Source organism: Molossus molossus, unplaced genomic scaffold (genome assembly GCF_014108415.1).
Source record: "Molossus molossus isolate mMolMol1 unplaced genomic scaffold, mMolMol1.p scaffold_m16_p_5, whole genome shotgun sequence".
Taxonomy (NCBI): Eukaryota; Metazoa; Chordata; class Mammalia; order Chiroptera; family Molossidae; genus Molossus; species Molossus molossus.
In genome coordinates this window covers 29,076,288-29,098,402 of record NW_023425388.1, presented here as the reverse complement: position 1 = coordinate 29,098,402, position 22,115 = coordinate 29,076,288, and the positions used below count along the sequence as shown (strand labels likewise).

Sequence of the window (22,115 nt, the reverse complement as noted above, 5' to 3'; positions counted from 1 at the left end):
CAGTCAGACTTGGGATCTGAAGTCTCACTTCTGTCCCTAGCATATTACTCTACGACCCTCAGTTTCCTCAACTGTAAAATGGGGTGAATAAATCAGTGTTTTGTGGGAAGAATGAAGAGTTGGCTGAGAGCTGGGCACAAGGCAGGTGCTCTGTACACATTAAGTGCCCTTCTTTCTCTACTTTCTGAGAACCTAGACAAAGGAGCACAAAAGTGACGTGGCTTTGCAAAGTGCCCTCTGAAGCCACTTACTGGAACACCTCGCCTGGTCACAGCAACTCCCTGATGTGCGCTCAGCTGGGACAGTGGCCGTGAGCTGTCTTAACTCTGTTAGGCAGCTGTAGTTCTACGGACCTGGAACTCGTCTCCTCTTAACCTTCTTCCACTGGAACTTTTTTTCCTGAGAAATCTAATATGTTTAGGTTACCCTTACATCCCATGTAAATTAAATTTTAAAATATGTTATCTGTAGTTTGTCAAAAAAACGCCCCAATATCAACCCATTATTAATGAAAAAACAACAACTCAAGATCAATGGATTCGAAGGTAATGGGAAATGAAATTAGAAATTAAAAACTAAAGACACATTTTAAAATAAAAAGACACTGTTATTTAAACCTAATTCAAATCTAAGATTACGTAGCGCTATTTATTGAATAGCTGAAGTTTTGTAAAGAAGCGTGTGGCCGCTGGACACAGAGATTACAAAAATATAAAATAACCCACGATATCATTACAAAGTAAGATTTAAAACATTCAAAGATATATATTCTAAGGAAAGTCTGACCATAAATTCTATTGTTTTGCCTCCAAACTGAACTTCGTGCTAGGATCAACTGAGACCGAAACCAACCTTCCCATTCGGGGTTTCTAACCCAGGAAAGGCAGAGGGAAAAAGGAGGGGCGGAGGGGGCAGGATTCAGCAGTCAGAGTGGAATGAAAAAAACCCCTCAGGTAGAAATTCAGAAAATCGCCTTAGTACCACATTATCACCGTGGGAAACCGAACAGAGCTTCTTACAGGGTGAGACTTCTAATTCCTTACAGCGGTGATCACCACGAACCTCCTCTCAGGAAAAGGGAATTATATGACATAACAGCTAATGGTTCAGAGGGGATTTCTGTAAAGACATCTTAAGACGGACTCAAGTTTCAAAAAGGATTTGTTTGCCTTTAGCCTTTAAGCGGGTTTGAAGGCGAAGGTGGCTTTGGGGAAATTCAACCAAAGCTCCCCAGCACGGCCTAGCTGGGGGTGAGCAGGGCCTCCGTGTCCAGGGTCAAGCTCGATAACCCGCCCTGGCCCCTTCCAGCCTGGGGGGCAGGGCTGAGCTGAGGCTGGCCCCTGGGCCCCGGAGGCCCGGGCTCCCGTCCACACCGCAGCACACCACCCAGCCTCACTCACAGCCAGGCCGCAGTCTCGCAAAAGCCAAGCTGAAGTGAAAACAGAACAGAACCCTCACCCTGTTAATCGGCGATATAAGTTAAGGTGTCCACGTCAAGGTTACTTTGTTTCCAGTGGCATGTAGCAGAGCCCTGCCTGAGCCAGGCTGCGACTTCTGCTACCTGTGGATTTTCCTTCTGAAAGGTCTGCGTCCTGGTTCGCCCAGAACTCTGTTCCCCTTGGGCACCTCGGGGCTGACCAGAGCTCCTGACAGGAAGCCCAGACACCTGGGAAGGGGGTGTTCTGGATGGGGAATGCTCGGAAAGATGGAGAGACAGACAAGTGTGTCCTCCAGACATCTCGGTGGAGCACAGTGGCTTTCTGAGTGACGAGTCCTATGGCCGGGACCGGGAAGGCATTCGGTCGAGAGGCTGTTCAGCACCCACATCTGCTTGGCATTTACAGTAAGGAAGAGGGGTACTTGGAACACGCTCGTGCTGACTTCCAACCATCGTTACCAGGGATACTACAAAACTATGAACGAAAGCGGGAGGATGGTAGAGATGAAAAGTTCTTAATTACTAAGAGGGTACCTCAAAAACTTAGCCTAGTGGTAACAGGATATGGAAAAAAGATAACACATTTTTCAAAATACAAGGACACCACGGGTTTATTTCCTGGGACAAACAATGCAGTGGTCCTGAAGTCTGCTGTGACTTCCAGTGGGGCAAGAGCCACTGTCAATCGGGCCTCAGTCCTTGGCCCGGGGTGTGTGACCGGGACTGGGCCATCTTCAGCCAGCTCTGAACCCCAGAACTATTTGGTGTTTTCTGATTTTAGAAATAGGTATCTCCCAGTATCAGCTTGGACCACCAGTGTTTTTATATAAATATTTAAAAGTCTTTGGTTTTACCCTCCTGTACTACCTGTTAATTAACTTCACTTGAAATGATGCATTGAATTTGAGTTTATGTATTTATTTATTTATTTATTTAATTTGCAAAACACTTTTCCCTCCCAATTTTTATTAATTTATTTTTGTTAGAATTTGAGTTTAAAGGTATGTTCACTTAAATTCTCTCCTTGGGCTGAACAACTAACCACCTGTGCATTACATGCAAATGACGGTTCCTCAGAGAAGTCAAATAACCTGCCCCAACTGTGACAGCCTGATTATAAAAATGGCCCCAGTTCTTCCCCTCTGGAACAGGACTTTGCAGCTTCTTCCATCAAGAGGTGGAGTCTATTTCCTAACTCCTGGGCTGGCGTCCTGACTTGTCTTGGCCAACAGAATACGGAGCAAGTGACTTCGTTCCAGCTCTAAGCCTCCCTCTCTCAGGGAACCTGCGCCAAGTGCAGGCAGGTGAGTGACTTTGCAGCACAGAGCGCAATCAGCCGTTGTCCCAACGGAAGCTGGGGACACATGACAGAGCTCCGCTAAGAGCAGTAGAGGCACCTCTCCACATTGAAGCTGACGGCAGCCAGGAGTAAGCCCACGCCAGCCCAGCTCTGAGCAGCAAAACCGCTCAGCCGACCTATGCAGGCTCCTAAGCTGAAATGAGTGCTTATCGCTGTATGCCACTGTGGAGGGTGGTTTATTACGCGTCATCACTGTGGCAACGGACAGCTGGTACAAGGTCACAAAGCAAGAGACTGCAGGCTGAACCTCTGGTATTGGAATTCAGTGGCCTTTCCCTGAGATTATACTTGACCTTAGGTTTGGATTTATTAGATCCTGCCTGGGATGGCCATATAATTTTAAAGGGCAGACACCCCCTCTAGTTGCTTATAAGTTAAAGGAAATTGTACAGTTTCCTTAAGACACTGAGTGAGAGGGAACTTCCCATGTGCCTATGGATTTCAAACCCGCCTTGCTCATCTGTCTACGACCAGAGTGACTAAGAACCACGCGCCCTGCTGGGCCATTCATTACTCAATATGCCCAACCAGTCTGTGGATGGGATGCTAAAATATATTATTTTCATTTATTTTTATGGATCTTTGATGCATTATTCAAAGATTTTACACATAACAAGTAATCACCCATATTTTTATACCCTATCTTTTCCTGTTTCATGAGAATCTCAAAGGGGAGGGAACATAAAATGTGGATTGCAATTCTCCAAGGGTAGTTGTAAACACACTTCATTTTTCTAAGGATTTGTCGTGAAGAAAGAATGTGAAAGTGATTGAGCTCTGGACAGGTTCTAGATGTACCACAGGTGTGATGGGGTCTCAGAGGAATGTGCTGAGGTGGCTAAAAAATTATAAAAGACTTTCCCCTCCCCCAAACCTTGCATCTCCCTCTTCCTTTCCCTGCTGACTGTTCCTTATTGACATTTATCATGAGATTTTTAGAAACATCTATTACTATTTTTTTTAAAAGGCAAAGCGTTTGCTTCCTAATATTTGGTATTGTGAAAATACACTGCTATTTCAGATTTTACTTTAGTGGGATTGTGTTAACTCTCTTTGCTACGGGCTGCATGATGCGTGAGATGATAATTTGGCTTTTTAAAAAGGAGTTGTATTCATATAACCGGAGAGAATATTGCTGGTCCAACATGTACCACACATACAAAACTACTGTGAATGATTTTTATAACTATATTGCAGAGCAAGGGATGTTTAACGGTTCACCCATTCATTCACTTGCTGGTCAGGCAGTGACGCCCCTGTGAACACCACGGCACCAGCCGGCTAGTGCAGAGTGGCCGCTGCCCCTCTGCCCAGGGCACACACTCCCTAGTTTGCTCCAGTCCCACCTACGCCTTTTATCTGGGCTGCTCGACTCATTTATGTTTCTTGCTGGCCCCTGAAAACATTTTACAGTTCATGATCCCTCTGTTAAGTAGGTGATTAGTAGTAGTTGAACCAAGAACAGCAGAAACCAGCCTTCCAACAGGTACCAATGCTTGGATCATTAGATCACAATGTACAAATGAAAGTGTGGAATATGCTCCCAAGATGCCGCTGCGCCCCCGAGCCCCACCACACTGCTCCAGCCCTTCCTCTCCCTGCGCCCCCCCAGAGCAAAGCATTGCCCCCCTGAAGCATCCGTGGTGGATGGAGGGGCTGGATCTGCAGCTGACTCTAGTCTTTGTCTCTCAGCCTGGTTCCTCACTGCCATCGAGGACGCCCGCCCCTCTGTGCTAGTTTTTACCACCACCCTCTCCCCAGCACCACCACTGGCATGCTTGGGCTATGCCCCTTCATTCTGCCCGAAAGAAATGTTCCCAGTACCAGAAAGAATGCTAGGGCTAGGGTTGGTCACTACGACAACTAGAAGAAAGAGGAATAACTCTGGAACCCCAATTTCCTCACTCTGGAAATTCCACCTCCCCCAGACGGAGCCTGTAGGAACCAAGAACAGCTATTACTCCTCCAAATCTCAGTGCCCAGCATTGCCTATCTTTCTGCCTCCTTCCCACACAACCACCACCACCACCACCACCACAGAAAACAACACAGTGCTCCCTGACCTGAGGAAGCCTCTATCCAAGACCGTGAGCTCCCACAGATCATCCTGAGGAACCAAAGGCTCATCATCACCTGAGGCTGCCAAGATGAACCTCAACCTCAAAACAATACCTGGAATATGTGTAGCGTTTTTACAGTTTACAGAGTGCCTTTACATTTCATTCCTTCCAGCAACATCTGGATGGTGAGGCAGCTCACCCAGAGGCACAGATTTAAAAATGACATGCCCTGGACTTCTGAGAAGTTAGCTACTCTGCCTTATGATAATAAAAGGAGGCATGGATTCAGTGAAAGTCCAATACATTACCGGAAGGCCTTTTCTCCTCTTAAACACATGTGTGTCTTCACTCTCTAGTGTAGTTTTGTACTTGCCGACAATCAGTGGCTATCGTTAATGTTTCTCCAAAAGAACAAATGAAGCACATGCTACTTGCAGTTATGTGTATAACCCTAAATCAAAAATGCAAATAGCCCTGGCCAAGTGGCTCAGTTTGCTGGCGCATCATCCTGATACCCCAAGGAGACACTGCCAAGGTTGTGGGTTTGATCCTCAGTCAGGGCACATGCAGGAAGCAACCAATGAATGCATGAATAGGTGGAACAACACATCAATGTTTCTCTCTCACTCTCTCAAATCAATAAAAAAAAGTTTAAAAATGCAAAAAATAAAAGTGTGGAATATAGAGGGCATTGGAAGAGGAGTAAACAACAACAACAAAACCCCGTAACACTTAGTAGACACCCCCTATCTTATATATGAGGAAAGACATACCTTAGTGACCTGGGCAGGGATCAGTCAGGTGTCACCTAGCCGAGTGAATGAGCAGGGAGTGCAGGCAACAGGAAGGCCTGGGGAGGTGGGGAAATAAATGCAGGGGGTGGTGATGGGGAGGATGGAAAGCCAATCCTCCAGCAGTTATGTGCCTAGAGACATGAAGGGTAGTTTCAAACTATGTGCTGAAGAGAGAACTGGGGGAAAAGGGGGCACCATGTCTCCTTTGTGGCTACAAAGGTGCTGATGGGGGAATGGCCTCTCTGGTTTGCTCCTCCTCATCCAGCACATATTCTCTTTTTCTGCTCCCTTTCCCAAGGCTAGCTCTGGATCCTTCCATCTGCACATGTTTAAATGATGGCGGGTAGGCATCCAACACCATCCGGCCACAGAACCTTCTCTGCTTCAGAGACTCACGGGAGAGGGGAACTTGCGGTCACCAGCTTTTCTCTGGTGATGCATCAGCCCCCTGCATCCTCACTCGATTCTCCAGAGAGCCATAAATATCTGAATTCCTCACACAGCTGCTGGATCTAATTCCACACTGGTGTCCGGTTCCTTCACTAATGACCACTCATGCGTAATTCAATTTGGAATTACAGGATCTTAATGTTGGAGAAATGCATTTTCACCAGAACTGGATTTTAGCAGTAACGGAAGACCAGAATGAGGCTTCTTCTCCTGGGCACCAAAATGTGGTCCGCTCGCATCCCAAGGAAAGCCTAACATCTCTAAGCAACCTACATTCTGAAATAGAACAGACTGACCACTTCTGAACATCTACTACATCCCAGGTACTTTGTAGTTACCTCTGATCCTCAGATATACAGAAAGGAAGTATTCTGACCTCCCTTACATCCGTGAAAACTAAGGCACAGAGGTTAAATTATACAGGGTCACAAAGCTGGTCCTTTACTCTGGAACCACAGTCTGTCTTTGAGAGGCCAGGGCACTTTACGAAAGATAGAATAGCTTCATGAATGGAAGAAAACATGAGAAGATAAAAAAAAAGAAAGCAAAACAAAAACAAAACTAAAAAAAAAAACTGGAAACAACTCCAATGTCTAACTAAGAGATCAGTGAAGTCTATTTTGGTGAAATATATGATGGGCCGTTATGCAGCTACTAAAATATATATGACAGTAGAAAGTTACGAATATGGGCAAATGTTCATGGTACATTAAAAAACAGCTTATACAGTAGGTATAGTATGATTTCTACTTTGTAAACAAAAATGTGGAGATACATGCACTGAAAAGTAAATAAACCTAGTTATTTTTCTGGTCGAAGTAAATGAACTGACTTTAATTTTTTCTCTTTCCAGTGCTTCTGAGTTGCCATGTGTGGGCATTTAGCAGGAATTTAAAAAGGAAAAGGAGAGAAAATGGGCGAGTTGATTAGCGCTTATGTGTTGGTGAAAAGGTGAGTGGGACTGAACCAGCTGGGAGAGGATGGCTGTGTGTCTGACTCAGGCGGCATCTAGAGGGACCGTGACTCACACATGAGTCAGGCTGGGCTGATTTTGGCAGGATCCTGGGTGGTAGGAGATTGTTGTGGAGGGCAGCAAGAAACTATTGCTTATAAGTGAATGTTTCTGTGGACGGGCTCTTTGATTCAGCTACTGACGTCCTTCCAGCCAATCTCCATGCCACTCTCCTCGAACCTGCAGTAACAGACTCTTAAATAATTGACATGCATTTGACCGTTTGCGTTTTTAAAGCCAGCCTGCCTATTTATTCTGCTCAGCCCGACCTGCGGCTGACTTTTAGCTGCTGGAGCTGGAGAAATGCTCGTCCCCTTCCAGACCAGGAGGGGGTAAAATTCCTGTGGCTGGGGTAAAATGATGGCGGTTGGAGGAGACTCAGAGCCTGGATTTTTGTCAAAATGGCCAATTCCTTTAATCTAGTGAATGTGGAATCACTCCTTTTACCGCTTTTTATGTTCATGTTTAAAAACAGCGTTGGGGCTGCCATTGAGGCTGGGTTGCACGGTAAGCTCCATCTCAAAGGCATTCTCTTTCATGATTTAATTTGTGGTCAGTCGGATTCTGTGCAGTCATCACAAAGAACGCAGTAGATGTACTGAACTGCCTGGACCCTGGGAAGTGTGGATAGGCACATTTTGCCCTCTAAAATCAGGATGCGCCTCGCGATCTCGGCCACCCAGGCAGCTGGTGGCCGTTCTGCTTCACTGGACTGAAACCCCACTGGCCAACACACCAGTCAGGACCACTGAGGAAGAGGCCGGCCCTGGGAGCTGACCGCTCATGTCTTCCGATGAGAACAACAAAGCTCTGGCATCACAACCTGCAGACCGGGGACAGTGGCTCAGAAGGCGATGCAGTGTCCTGGCTGCACACAGGTGACCGCGACGTGATGGGAAGGGTTGACAGCTCGAAGGGAGCATGCTCATACAGAGAACAGGACTGACTGTGAACAGGGTTTAGGACTACCTCAACCAGCAGACTTCACTTTTGCTTCCTTTTTTTTTTTTTTTTTGGTATGTACAAAAGACGCGTGATAAGAGTGCATGTTTAAATAAGTCTGAAAGGACTCTTTCAATAACTAAAATAAGAATTCTAAGTGTTAGGAAGCATGTGTCATCTTTTAATCGGCAGTGGTTTTTCGAAATACCTTTTATGGGCTTTTAATTCATGTGATAACCTGAATGAGACTACTCCAAGGGGCACAGAACATTTTATAGGATTGAACAAAGAGACTGTGTTAGACCTCCGGGTGACACAGCTCACCCAAAGTCAGTGAAGGTGTTTTCTAGCAGCAGTGAATGCTTTCAGAAACTCTCAGAGGGGCCCAGGCTTCATATGAGCTGCATGTACCCACGCACACATGTGGGAGCGCTGTCCAAGGGGAGCGCGAACTGCAGTAATAAAGTCATGACAACCTGTCAAAGATGATGCACCAATGAAAAGTCATTCCTAGAAGCTCTTTTAATTAAACATTCAGCTGTCCGCCGGAGCCATTTTTAAATATAAAATGCAGCCCTGTGGCCTTTTTCTTCCTACTTCCCACCCTTTCGCAATAGCTCCGACAATGAATTCTCATTGGTGATTAAAAAAAAAAATCCATAAGACAGGGTACAGCTGCTTATGCCTCCAGTAAGATGTCAAATTTCACTTGCACAAAATGAACCGCACCTAATTAAACTGGGGTCATTGGCATATTATAAAGCGAGGCTATTTATTAGACAAAGAAAATTCCTCAAATACTAATTTGCTTTTCTTTCAGGTTTATGAAAGAGAAGAATTGCTTACATAATTAAATTTGTTTTGCCATTTTAATCTTATTGATTCTCAAAAGATCCACTTCAAATCTTGCTTCACTTATAAAAATTGTGTAACATTTTAGAATACTAGAGGAGGGCAGAAAAAAATTACAGGTTTTCTGTAGATTAACCGAAGATTTTTCAAATAATATTAAAAAACGAATGTATAAACTTCCATTCGCAAAGACGCATACTTTGGAATTACCAATACAAAGGATTTCTAAGCAAATTATTAGCATACATGTATGAGATTAATATGGAATTTAGAACATGTTGCATGTTATAAATACAATGCTATACTATGCATCTATTGCTGCAAGAAAAATGCCACAGAAAGCAAATTTCATTGCGATGACACAGGACAATCTCTTCCCTCACCCACGTTGGGTATATATGACCATTCTGCTTACTTCTTCCAGGACGTTATGCAAATATTACCACTAGAGACAGAAGGACAATCCACTTTCCTGGCAAAATGATGCTGGTTCAATCTGTGATTCATGGCAGATTATATACAGATTCTCAGTTCCTCACAGTCAAGGCTCCTGTGAATCTAATTTTTTTAAAGGCTCTCTAGATCAATGTTATCTGTCCAGTTGATACAATTCCCTAGGCTATGGTGCCCTCTATTCCCCAACCCAAACACCAAAGGAGGTGGTGGGTACCTATTACTACTCTTGTCTCAACCATTCACCAATAAACGTATAAGACCAAGAAAGGTATGCGTTTTGATGTGGGGATGTTGAAACGGTTGAGATAAATAAACAGTGATCATTATTCAAAACAGCTGCTCAAAAAACTCTCTGGGGAATTTCTGCTTTTCATAATATTCACAATATTTGGAGAGAAGAGTATGGCCTATTCTAGGTTACACCATCCCATCACATACTTTATGAAAAAGACTGTATTAAATTGTGCCTATATGTATGCAAATAAACTCTATCTTGGGGTAAGTAAGAAGAGAGGTGAGAACTAGTTATTTTGCAGTAACTCTGAAAAAAGCAGAACAAAGAAGACAGTTTTCTCCACAATGTTGGGTCAGGTTGCAATATTTGAAAAATGAAGGATTTCCTAGATACCGCTCATTAATGACCACTCTGTCTTGTGTTCTTGTAACAGACAAGTCAGGTTCCATTCTTTTCATGACACTAAGCTTTATAAACTCAGAATCCAAAATATAATGTTGATTCAAGATTAACATAGTCAATAAAAATATTTTATAGGATGTTTATTGTACTCATAACAAAAAGCATCTTTTTAGGAACATGTTTATTTCTTAGAAATCTTCTTTCAACAATAAGTAATTAATTTTTCTCATTTCCTTTTAAGGTTTTAAAAACTTTTTTGCTGAAACGTTTTTAAATAGAAAAAAATGACAAAGGTCATATAGTCTCAGTTGGAAAGGCTGATTATGTGCGGATGAGCAGATTTTAAAGGGAAAAAAAGGCACTTCCTGTATTTGCCACGTTTCAATATAGGTCAAATTTAATTAGCTGAGCTGTGAAGCAATGTCAAAAATTATTTTGCTACAGTCTTAGGCATAAAGTATCTTTATGGGATTACTGTAAGCCTAGTTTACATTCAACAGCTTATTACTCTTTTAGAAAGTGCTTTAGGAGATACCAATTAGAACAATTCAGTGGGGACCATTGAGAAGGACTTATACTCACAGGAGCAGCTTAAACATACCTCCTTAGAAGATCCTCGTGCTACCTCATAATTTCTCAATAATGTATGCATGTAGTTAGTCTTTACAGGTAAATGCACATCCTTTAAAATACATAAACAGAACTCCTTTATTTTGCCAAAGATCCCACTTACTTGAGTAGTCCCTGCCTTAAAAGTAAGCTCAGCACTTCAGGATTCATTGTTTGGCCAATTAATTTTAAGTCCTCAGCCTCATTTTTTAATGTATTTTTGTTTATTAATTTGTTTTTTAGAGAGAGAGGAAGGGAGAAGGAGCGAAAGATAGAAACCATGAGAGAGACTGATGAGAGAGACCATCAATTGGCCACCTCCTGCATTCCCCCCACTGGGGATTTGACCCACAAACCGGGCATGTGCCCTGACCGGGAATTTAACTGGTGACCTCTTGGTGCATGGGTCGACGCTCAACCACTGAGCCACACCAGCCGGCCATCCTCAGCCTCATTTAAAATTGAGTACTGAGCTCTTCAGAGTAGTACCATTTATATAAGATTTACCTAATTCTGATTATTTCACTAACTCAACACACATGCTCAGACACATTTTTGAGTATTATAGTGACCTCAAAGCTCTAACATTCCTCAAGTACTTTTGTAAGTAAGTGGTGAGATATTTCTAGCTCAATAAAAAAATTTCAGGGACTGTAATACATTAGAAAAAAAATTAATTCTAATAGGGATGAGGAATATGGGTTACACAAATGCAACTGAACATTTCCTAGGGCTTTTCTCCTACATTGTAACTGATGAGGGGGAATGACAGTCAGTCTTTGCAGACTTTAAATTTACAGCAATAAAGAGATATTTCTTAGAAACATTAAGTGTCATTATTAATCATCATCCTAAGGGATATCCAAAAAGTCATCATGTTCTCACAGAGGATGATCTCATCCCAGCATGTGGAGATGAAAACATCTGAAAGAACAGGATATAAATAATCTTCCTTATGGCGAGTCAACAAGTGTAGCTTGTTCTGAGCTACTGTGAAATACATGTGTTTATAGATTTTGTGTTTCCAAAGGGGGTAGATGACTCAGTGATGTTCGAGCTTTGCTTGCGAGAAGCGTTTCAGGTGGGCTCTGGGGGCTTGGCGGGGGTGGGGGAGAGGCACTGAAGGGAAATGATGGGGGAGGCCTTTCCTGGGCAGGGCTATCCCAGTCCCCCTCCTTCAGTCCTCCTGACCCAGAGGGGGCTGCTTTGTTTTACATACAGGGTTTCTGCACAGGACTTTATTGGAGAAGATAATTTCTTTCATCATTTTACATATATGTGGAATCTAAAGAACAAAATAAATAAGCAAAATAGAAACAGACTCATAGGTACAGAGAACAGATCGACAGTTTATAGAAGGGAGGAGGGTTGGGAAGCTGGGTGAAAAAGGTGAAGGGATTAAGAAGTACAAATTAGTAGTTACAGAATAGTCACACAGACGTAAATTACAAGATAGGGAATATAGTCAATAATATCGTAACCACTATGTATGGGGCCAGGTGGGTACCTGAAATACCTGGCGGACCGCTCTGTAAAGTACTTGACTGACTAACCACTATGCTCTACATCTGAAACTGATACAGAATAATACAGAATGTAAATGGTAATGGAAAAATAAAATAAAAAATAATAAAAACCTTCGTGAAACATGGCATACTGAACACAGGTATTTAATCTCTTTTCTGAAATCCTACTAAAATAATATTGAAGGAAGAAAAAAGGTATAAACCTACACAAACAAAGAAAAGAGAAAAGAAGACAACAGCACACAAGACGGTTTGAAAAATTTTTGGAATATAAAATGTACTGATGAAAAATTAAAAATTGAACTTCCATTCGACCCAGTGATCCCACTGCTGGGAATATACCCTAAGAAGCCTGAAACACCAATCAGGAAGAATATATGTACCCCCATGTTCATAGCAGCACTATTTACAATAGCTAAGATCTGGAAACAGCCCAAGTGTCCACCAGTAGACGAATGGATCAAAAAGCTGTGGTACATATACACAATGGAATACTATGCAGCGGTAAGAAAGAAAGATCTCTTATCCTTTGAGACGACATGGAGGGACCTGGAAAGTATTATCCTAAGTGAAAGAAGCCAAGCAGAAAAAGACAAATACCACATGATCTCACTTATATACGGAATATAATGAACATAACAGTCTGAGGAATACAGTAGACCCAGACACATGGAAGTAGGGCACAGACTGACATCCCTCAGAAGAGGGGATGGGGGGTGGGGGGTGGGAAGAGATAAACCACAGAACTTATATGCATGTATGCATGACCAATGGACATGGACAACTAAGCCAGGGACAGGGTGGAGGGGGAGTGGGGTGGGGGGTGCCAATGGGGTAAAAAGGTAAAATATCTGTAACAAAAAAATAAATAAATAAAATTAAAAAAAATAAAAAATAAAAAAAATAAAATGTACTGATGGATGAGAGGTACCTGACAACACCTGACAGGACTATAGACCCTCTATTTGCCCTGTTCATCTACGGCCCTGTGGCCGGCAGAACGAGGTAGTTCATCATCATCGGAGGTTGAATCAGAGGAGCTCTGGACTGGGGCAGTTGGACACAGCTGAGGTGGAAATAAAGGGCCTTCCAGACACAAAAGAATGAAATGAAATTCTACATGCTTAGAGTCTTCAGTTACTCCCTTCTTAGCGTCTTAAAACACTGATAACTAAGCTTAAAACTCTTTAGAACGAGGTTGGAGAGTTCTTCTCTGTGGCAACTGATAGCCCAAGAGAAAAGAGCTTTAGATACGTTTAAATGGATACACCTTAATGAAACAACTGTGTTTTTTTCTACCCGTTCTAAAGGGAAGTTCACCTTTCATTAATTCAACACATACTTAGTTCGACTGTGTATTAGGCACTGTTTTAGGCAATTGTGGTGGTGAGCAAAACAGATGCGCTCACTAGGAACTTGCATTTTAGTGCTGGAGAAAGACAAAGCACAGACTAAGAAGATATAGACAGTATCAGGCGTGAGAGGAATCACAAAGGAAAACAAACGAGGGTGAGCTAGGGAAAGTGACAGGTGTGCGGTGTTTACAGTTAACTGGGTGGTCAGGGAGGGCCTCTGGAGGAGGTAATGTATGTCACCAAACCCCAACCAGAGAGTTTACAAACAGTTTTTTGTGTTTTACATTTAATTATTAATGGATAGAAATCAAAACGAAAAATAAAAACTCAGGAAAAAAATCATGAACAATGTAGAGATCAGAAGAAAACATTTTAAGCAATAAGTAAAATTAATACCTTCGGTGAGATGAGAAAGTATCATGCCAAACATTTTGAAACCGTAAATAAAATGGACAAATTCTTAGAAAGGGATAACTCATCAGAACTAATTCAAGAATAAATTTAAAAAATGTGTACAATCTTATAACCATTTGAAAAATGGAAGCAAACACAAAGTAAATACCAGGCTCAGATGATTATACAGGTGAAAGACAGATCATTCTAATATTATGCAGACTTTTCTTAGACAATAGGAAAGAGGAAATAGTATCCAATTCGTTTTTAAGCCAGCATAATCCTGATGCTAAAACCAGAGAAAAATATTACAAGACTATAACAGACTCATGTCGTTAATGAATGGAAATGTAACAATCCCGACAAAATCCAATAGTGTCTGCAAAAAGATAACACCCCAACCAAATTTGGTTTATACTAGTAATATAAGGATTGTTCAATGTTTCAAAGATCTATAAATGTAATTCATCAATTCATTAATAAAGTAAATCATATAATAATCTCAACAAATGCAGAAGCATGTAATAAAGTTAAATACCTATTCACGATAAAAATTATTTGTAAATTATAAATAGAAGGGAATATCATTACTTACAAAGAGAAACATTAAAAATAACATAAAATTAACATCATCCTAATTGGGGAAATATTAGAAGCATTCCATTTAATATGAGAAATAAACTAAGGATCGATTCCAACTATCATTTTGAATCCTCAATGTATTAGCGTACCTTACCCAGTGCAGTAATAAAAAAAACAAAACCCAGAGGCATGAGGGCTGGGAAGGGAAAAATAAAGTTGCAATTTTTTTGGTAGATGATATTGTTTCAAAATTTCAAAGAATATACCCTCAACTTTATTAGAGATAATAGGAGAGTACAGAAATAATAGGAGTGACAATAACAAAGTGATTGAATATAAGACTACTATACAAAGTTGCATTTCTGTTCACCAGCAGCAAATGAGGAAGCATTATTAAAAATAATTTAAAATAAAACCAGAATATCAAATACCTAGAAATAAATATAATAAGAAGTGTATATTATCTATACATGAAAAATTACAAAAACCTTAAGAAATATTCAATAAAATCTAAATAAAGAACAGATGGGCTGTGGTCATGAATCAAAAGATTAATACTGTGAAAATGTAGTTCTCCCCTAAATTGATCTATAGATTCAATGCAATTCCAGTCAAAATCCTAAGAGAATATTTTCTGAACTTGATGAGATGATTTAAAATTTATATGGAAGAACAAAAAAGCAAGAACAGGCAGTGTGTTTCTGAAGAAAAAGGGTAAGAAGAGGGACTTGCCTGTCCAGATATCAGGGTTCATTTTGAACCTCTAGTAATTAAGGCTGACTGGTATTGATGCAGGGATAGAAACACTAATCAATGAAGCAGAACATATTCCCATTAATGTCTGCTACACATAGAAGTGATCAAACCAGTGAGTAGAAAAGGGATTGTTTAATGAATATGATGATAAAATGGTCATGTATATAGAAAAAGATAAAATTAGATTTCTCCTCATACCACATCAAGAAACCAACTCCTGATTTATTACAGACTGTAAAAAAAAATCAACTCTTGGTAAGACATCTAGGTTAATGTCTTTTGGACCTTGGAGTAGAAGAAAATTTTTTTATATAAGACACGGAAAACCATTGGCTCTAAAAAAAAAGTTTGATAAAAATTTACTATATTAAAACTAAGAACTTGTTATAAAAGACACACTGAAGAAATGATTAAAAACAAGCTATAATGTGGGAGATGATTCTTGCAAAACATACAATGTATTAAGGATTAGATCATGACTACACAACTTTGATAAATCAATTTGAAAAAGCACAGAGAATCCAATAAGACACAAATAGACATTTCACAGAAGAGGAAACAAAGATGACTAATAAATACAATACAATATCATATTATTCTCATTCAATTAACAAATATTTAAGAGAAATGGGCAATATCAAGTATTAGAAAGGTTATGGATCTTAACCACAGAATCTCTGAAACATTGCTCACACGCATGAAGCTTGTTACAACCACTTTGGAAAACAGATTGGCATTATCTTCTAAATGTGAGCATTCATGTATTTTCCTAGTAATTCCATTCCTAGGCATATACCAAAGAGAAATTCTTGCACACAGACAGCAAAAGACACGCACAAGCACATTTATGAGCAGCACTGTTAACGAGGGCAAAACCTTCAGAACAACCCAATGCCCATCATCAGAAGACTGGCAAAAGAAATTGATTATATTCACAGTGGAATATGACATAGCAGTCAAAACACAGACCAGCAAAAAGAAAAATGGGGCAATTTTAAATTCAGGACAAACAATATAATTGCTCAAGTAATCATAGTTTACCACATGGTTCAGTATGAATAATATATGGCCTTAATAATGTAAATATTGAATAGTTATTTGACCCCCAAATTGTGAAATAACTATGAAGAGAGAGCAGGGTTTGATACACATACAGATGTCTGTGAAAAGGCTGTAAAAGAGAGTTAAATCCCAAATTTCTACAGTAGGTGTTCAAAACATGGCTACTTAGAAGTAAACACTAAGAAGATAAGCATTTTACTTAGAGATATACCAGAAGAAACAGCCAAAGAATTAAATATTTCTGGAGAGTGGGACAAGAATAGAGAGGGATGGGATAGGAGACTTACTTTTATGTTATATACGTACCTTGCCATTTTTATTAATTCTATTTCACTTTCACAGCCATATATATATATATATATACACACACACACACACACACATACATATATACATATATACATATGTGTGTGTGTGTGTATATGTGTGTGTGTATATATATACACATATATATAAATATATATATATATGAATACATGTGTGGGTATACATAGCTATCTATATTTATAACAAAAATCTCCCATTTGGACCGGATAGATATGACATTGCTGAGCAGGGAAAGGGAGTTTGTAGAAGAAAACTTTTTGGCACTTTGGGAAACATTAGAGAGCAGTAGCAGAAATCTGTAAGACTATATTGTCCAATCCCCTCATTTCATGACAATGAAACTGAGGCATGATAAAACTGGTGCCCAGGTCAGAGCCTTCCTGCTGCACCCGCTGTGGGGACAGGCACTTCTCCAGCAGAGGGAAAGGCTGGCCTTCCCGGTCGGGTGACACATGCAGAGCGCGAGGGAGCTGACAAGCAGCTCCTGTCTTGACAAGCTAAGTCACCTGCGGTGACCCTACGTATATATATATGAACTCAGTGTGCGTGCTTTCTGATTTTTGCTGATTTAGATGAATAGCTAAGGATCAGACTGAAGTACAAGGCGTACTGAAAGCCAGAGAGATATAAATAGACATTAAAGTGTCTAATTCCCCAGGCCTCACATGAAGGGGAGAGTGGAAATCTATTGGGTGAATGAGTTTATAAATGCTATCCTGTGTCTCCCACACCTGACTTAACGTGGTAAATATACCCAGTATTTATATAGAGCCCAAAGGGCGACACAGCCATCCTGACCAGAAATAGACATCTGGGGAGGCATCAAGGAATGCTGATGGGTCTTGAGTTACTACCCTCTTTATTACTGCAAAGTTCTATGTGTTTTAATCACTTGGAATACCTATATTCATAACAGTTAGTTTTTCAGATTGTCTATACCCTCACTAAACAGAGTGTGACCTACGGACGGGCAGCCTGAACATTAGCTGGGAACTTGTTAGAAATACAGCATCTTGAGCCCCACCAGACCTAATGACTCAGCATCAGCACCAGGTGTTTTACATGCACATTAAAATCTGAGAAGCTGTGGTTGACAGTCTTATCTTCCAGGTAAAATTATAATTTTAATATATTTTAATTGGAATTGGAAGCTATGCAAATAGCCAAAGATATCCTGAAATATCAATAAATGAGCAATAATATCTGGAGATAAATAAGATTAAAAACAAAACAAAACACCTGGAGGACAGGTTAAGTTGTGTCATAAACACGGAACGATTGAAGTGGGAACTGTATCTCTCTGTTACGGTATTCACTGCAATCAAACGCAAGAGGGGGTGATGCTGGATGCTTTGGGACTGCTTAATGGAAAAGCTGGTGGTCTGCCACACTTCTCTAAGTGTCAGCCAGCTTGCTTTGGAGTGTGTCTTGATTCCCCCATCACAGTGCAAAATCAGTACTGTGTCTAGAAAAAAATGAAATATATGAAGAAGTCTGACCTCAAGTGGCTGGGCAAATGGGCCAAGAAAACCCCAAAACTAAAACCCAAAAAACAAACCCAACAAATGAGGAGAGATCTGTCCAGAATCCAAATAAAGTTGATAGTATTATGAAAAAAAAAAATACTCCAGGACTTAAAGGATATCTTTTATTAAATGTGTAGTCAGATGACAAAACCCATTAGGTACACATATCAGAGAATCAATTCCAAAGAACACTCACCGAGAGGAAAGGCTTGGCTTCCCGCTTTTGCTGCAGCTGGTATAAATTCCTGGGCCATCATCAAAGAAGCTCCCGAGTGCCAACTTCTGTCGGATAGATTCTCTCTCATTTTTCTGTGCCTAAAATTTCAGAAAAATAAAAAATGCCGATAAGCGGGCAGATACATCACAATCATAGGCAGTCTAATTGCTAAATTTCTTAGAACTGTAACATTAGATGAAAAATAAATGCATAGGCCACAGCAAAGAATATCTGAATTATTAAGAGCTGGAATTAAACCAGTCTCTCTTGGTTCTGCCTCTGCGAGCAATTTCAATTCTTCGAGCCCTTTATGATGGCCAGTCTAGGAAACCACCATTGTGGTAACTAAACGATCTTCACTAGCATAGAACTAGACTTCCTGGAGCTGTAATCTTGTTAGATATGACAGAGTAAAGCTGTGGAGGGTGAGCATTTTGTCCTAAACCAAACTGCTTCAACCCCAAATATAACCTGTCCCTAGGTCCTGTCTTCTCTCTTCCTTCTATCATCCCTTCAGCCTATTTTCTCTATGGCAAGAACATTAATTCGTTCAACCAGCATGCACTGAACCTTCGGAGGTGGCAGGTGCCACACTGTGACGTGGGAACAGAGCCCTGGACAGATGGATATACCTCTGCTGCTGCCGCGCTCTCAGTCTTGATGGGGACCATTGTTTCTGTTCGAGAGTTACACTGATCTCACCAGGTTTCGAATATGAGATACTCTAACATATTGTGTGGAATAGCTGGAGAATTGTAATTGAACCCATCTGTTTTGTATTTTGAAGGGAAGTCAAGTTGGTGTGCACAGGAAAGGATCCGGCAAATGACACTACTGAGATAATCTGGGTATGTTTATAACACTTGGCTTCCCATAAAAGTCCCATAAAAACTCACCATGCTGAACTTTTAAACTCTTTAAACAACAGGAGAGAAGATCAGGAATGATTTCCTTAGTTAAAAATAAAACAACTACGAAAACAAACATCACGAGTTAGAAATTCTGGGGTGAGAATGGGATTTTGGTTTTCTGCTTTGCGGGATGACGAAGGCTGTGAATGACATCACTTCACGTTTTGAGCAGGGGCTCAAGCCTGTGCTGAGCAAGTGAGGTTTCGAAGCCCAGCTCTCGAGAAGCCCAGCTCTCGGGAGGGGGCGTCGCTCCAGAGGGCAGGATGGCCCCTGATCCTTCCAGTGGGAGGTTCTGGAGCTACACCTGCTGCCACCAGCACCCAGCAGTTACCGTGACCGGTCTGAGCCATCATCTCGCATCTCGGTGTCAGGAACTGCACAAGCTGCTGGAGGGGTGGGCTGAACACGGCTACATTTCACCCCCAAGCGGAGGGCCGTACACTACAGGTTAAGGCTGCTCTAAAATACGATGTCATTTCCGCAGTCACACGAGCTGCACTTGAAGAGCTCCACGGCCCCGGGCGGACGGCACAGAATCCCACGAGACAGCAGTGCCCCGAGCCGGCGTTCCCAATGCCCTTCTGCAGGCTCCTCGGAACGCCTGTGGGGCTTTGAAAGACCTCCCACTGCTTCTCAGCCTTCTGGCCAAGCCCATGTGTAAAACACACATCCTAGGCTCTAGGGCCAGATATGCAGTTTCAGTGGTTTGAGAAGTTCTGATTCAAGGAAAGCTCATCTCTCTACTCCTTTCCTCTAATATTTTTACATCCGTGGACACTATAAGCATTCTTCCAACTTTCACACTTAGCAATTGTCTGTCTGTCTATCTATCAATCATCTATCATCTATCCACCCTCCCATCAATGCCCCCATTTGGCATACACTAAGGGAACTGTGTCATCCTAGCAGATGGTATGTGTGTGTGTGTGTGAGATATAGTCATTTAAAGAAATATATATGTGGTCTTTGTTCACATTTCCTGACTTAAAGCTCCTAAAATTCTTGAAATTTCCTAAGTGATGAGAAGGATACCGGTGTCTATTGTCATGTGAACGACGTGGCTTTCGGAAAGCACCAAGGATGGGGGCTGGTTGCCAGGAGAACCAGCTATGTGACTAGATAGAGTTGGAACTTTCAGTATCTGCCTTCCCCGCCGCCCCCATCTCTGGGCATAGGGCTTGAGGAGTGTCTGGGTTGGTGAATGTGGGAGATGGGAGAGTGGGGCACCTACAAGGGCATTGAGGCTCTGTGCCCCTCCCCACACACCTTGCCCCACATCTCTCTTCACCTGACTGTTCCTGAGTCATATCCTTTTCTAGTAAACCAGTGATCTACTATGTAACATGTTCCTCTGAGTCCTGAGAGCCATTCTAGAAAATTAACTAAACCCAAGAAGGGGGTTGTGGGAACCTTTGATTTATAGCCAGTTGGTCAACAACCTGGACTTACAATTAGCATTCTGAGTTGGTGGGGGTCACTGGAACCTTCAATCTATATATCTGGCTGGTGACAAGCACAGGTAAGGGCCTGGGCTTGCAACCGGCATCTGTAGCGTGTGTGTTGGGGGGGAGGGGGCAGTCTTGTGGGACTGAACCCTTTACCTCTAGAATCAGATGCTATCTCTGGGCAGACAGTGTCAGAACCAAGTTGAATTCTTGGACACCCTGCTGGTGTCCAGAAGTGTGTGTTGGTGTGCAGGGAATTTAGTCACATTGGGATCGGAACCGGGCACCCACAAAGTGGAAGTACTTTTGCAGTTACAGCCGTGATGCTGAATCCATATGGTTTACGGGGCTGGCACAGCGCTGAGCCCTGCGAACGTAACCATGAGGCTGGAAGGGGAAGTCAGAGGGCCTCTAATTTCATTAAGCACGGTGACTGCGCTGCTGGGAGCCTGGAGGAGAGAAACCGCCCTTCTACACATGCAGGGCTGGGACTCGGGCAACCCTGCCAAAACAGGACCCATCACGTGACATCTTTCTTTAAAATAAATTCACTTCAAAACCCCCAAATCTGCCATGCAGATCGCATGTAGTCAGTGAACGTATTTCTCAATCCATACAATAGATAAAAGAGAGTCTCCCTCAATGTCCTCAAAGGCAAAAAACTGTTGAATGGAATTGAATACTGAAATATAAAATCGGCAGATAACAGGACCTTTCGACAACTCCGGTGTCCAACACTAGCCTGGGGTCTGGAAGAGGTTTATTTACAGCAGAAACCTATCCCAGGTGCGAATGTGGGTGCACACCCTCGATTTCCTGTCTACCTTTTCTGATTCACTTGGTACTCTAGAGCTACAGATATTGGAGAAGGCCTTAAAAATAATTCTATTTACATAAATAACAACTTTCTACACCGAAATACTTCATTAACAGTTTGTAGAGGACTGTTCTATAACACACAATCTTTCCCCTTCTCTCTCCCTCTAGATCCCATTGAACACATCCAGAAAAGTATAAAGAATATAAATGTCACCCCCAACCCCACCACTTAGACACTGCTAACATGTCAGTATATTTCTTTCTAGTTCTTAAGTTTATGTGTGTATCTTTTTTCTTTTTATAAAACTGAGATCATATTGTTTATTGTATTTTGAGAATTTTCCTCAACAGCATTTAAAATCCTTTAAAAACAAGTGTTAAGGGCTGTCTATCCTTCTAGCCTATGTAGGCTGCATCCAATTAAACGCAACATAAGTTAGCATTTTTACATAAATCCCTGCCCAAATGTCTGCTGTTTCCTCAGGATGAGTTCCTGGAAGTGGAGGCCAGATCGCTGGGCGCGAGCATTTGCTGAGGCCCCCGGCACACTGTCACGCTGCCCTGGAGGAGGCTGCTCCCCACATGC

At 41.7% G+C, this 22,115-nt stretch overlaps 1 protein-coding gene across 4 annotated transcripts in view; it reads right to left on the bottom strand.

Annotated features, from left to right (window-relative positions):
- LOC118617186 (schwannomin-interacting protein 1) overlaps window positions 1–22,115 on the bottom strand; it is a 545,098-nt gene that overhangs the window by 11,856 nt on the left and 511,127 nt on the right. For all 4 annotated transcript variants that reach the window (XM_036242900.1, XM_036242901.1, XM_036242903.1 and 1 more), the window contains one exon: window positions 18,334–18,452. In XM_036242900.1, the coding sequence (XP_036098793.1) occupies window positions 18,334–18,452 (119 nt within the window). The remainder of the gene's footprint in view (window positions 1–18,333; window positions 18,453–22,115) is intronic.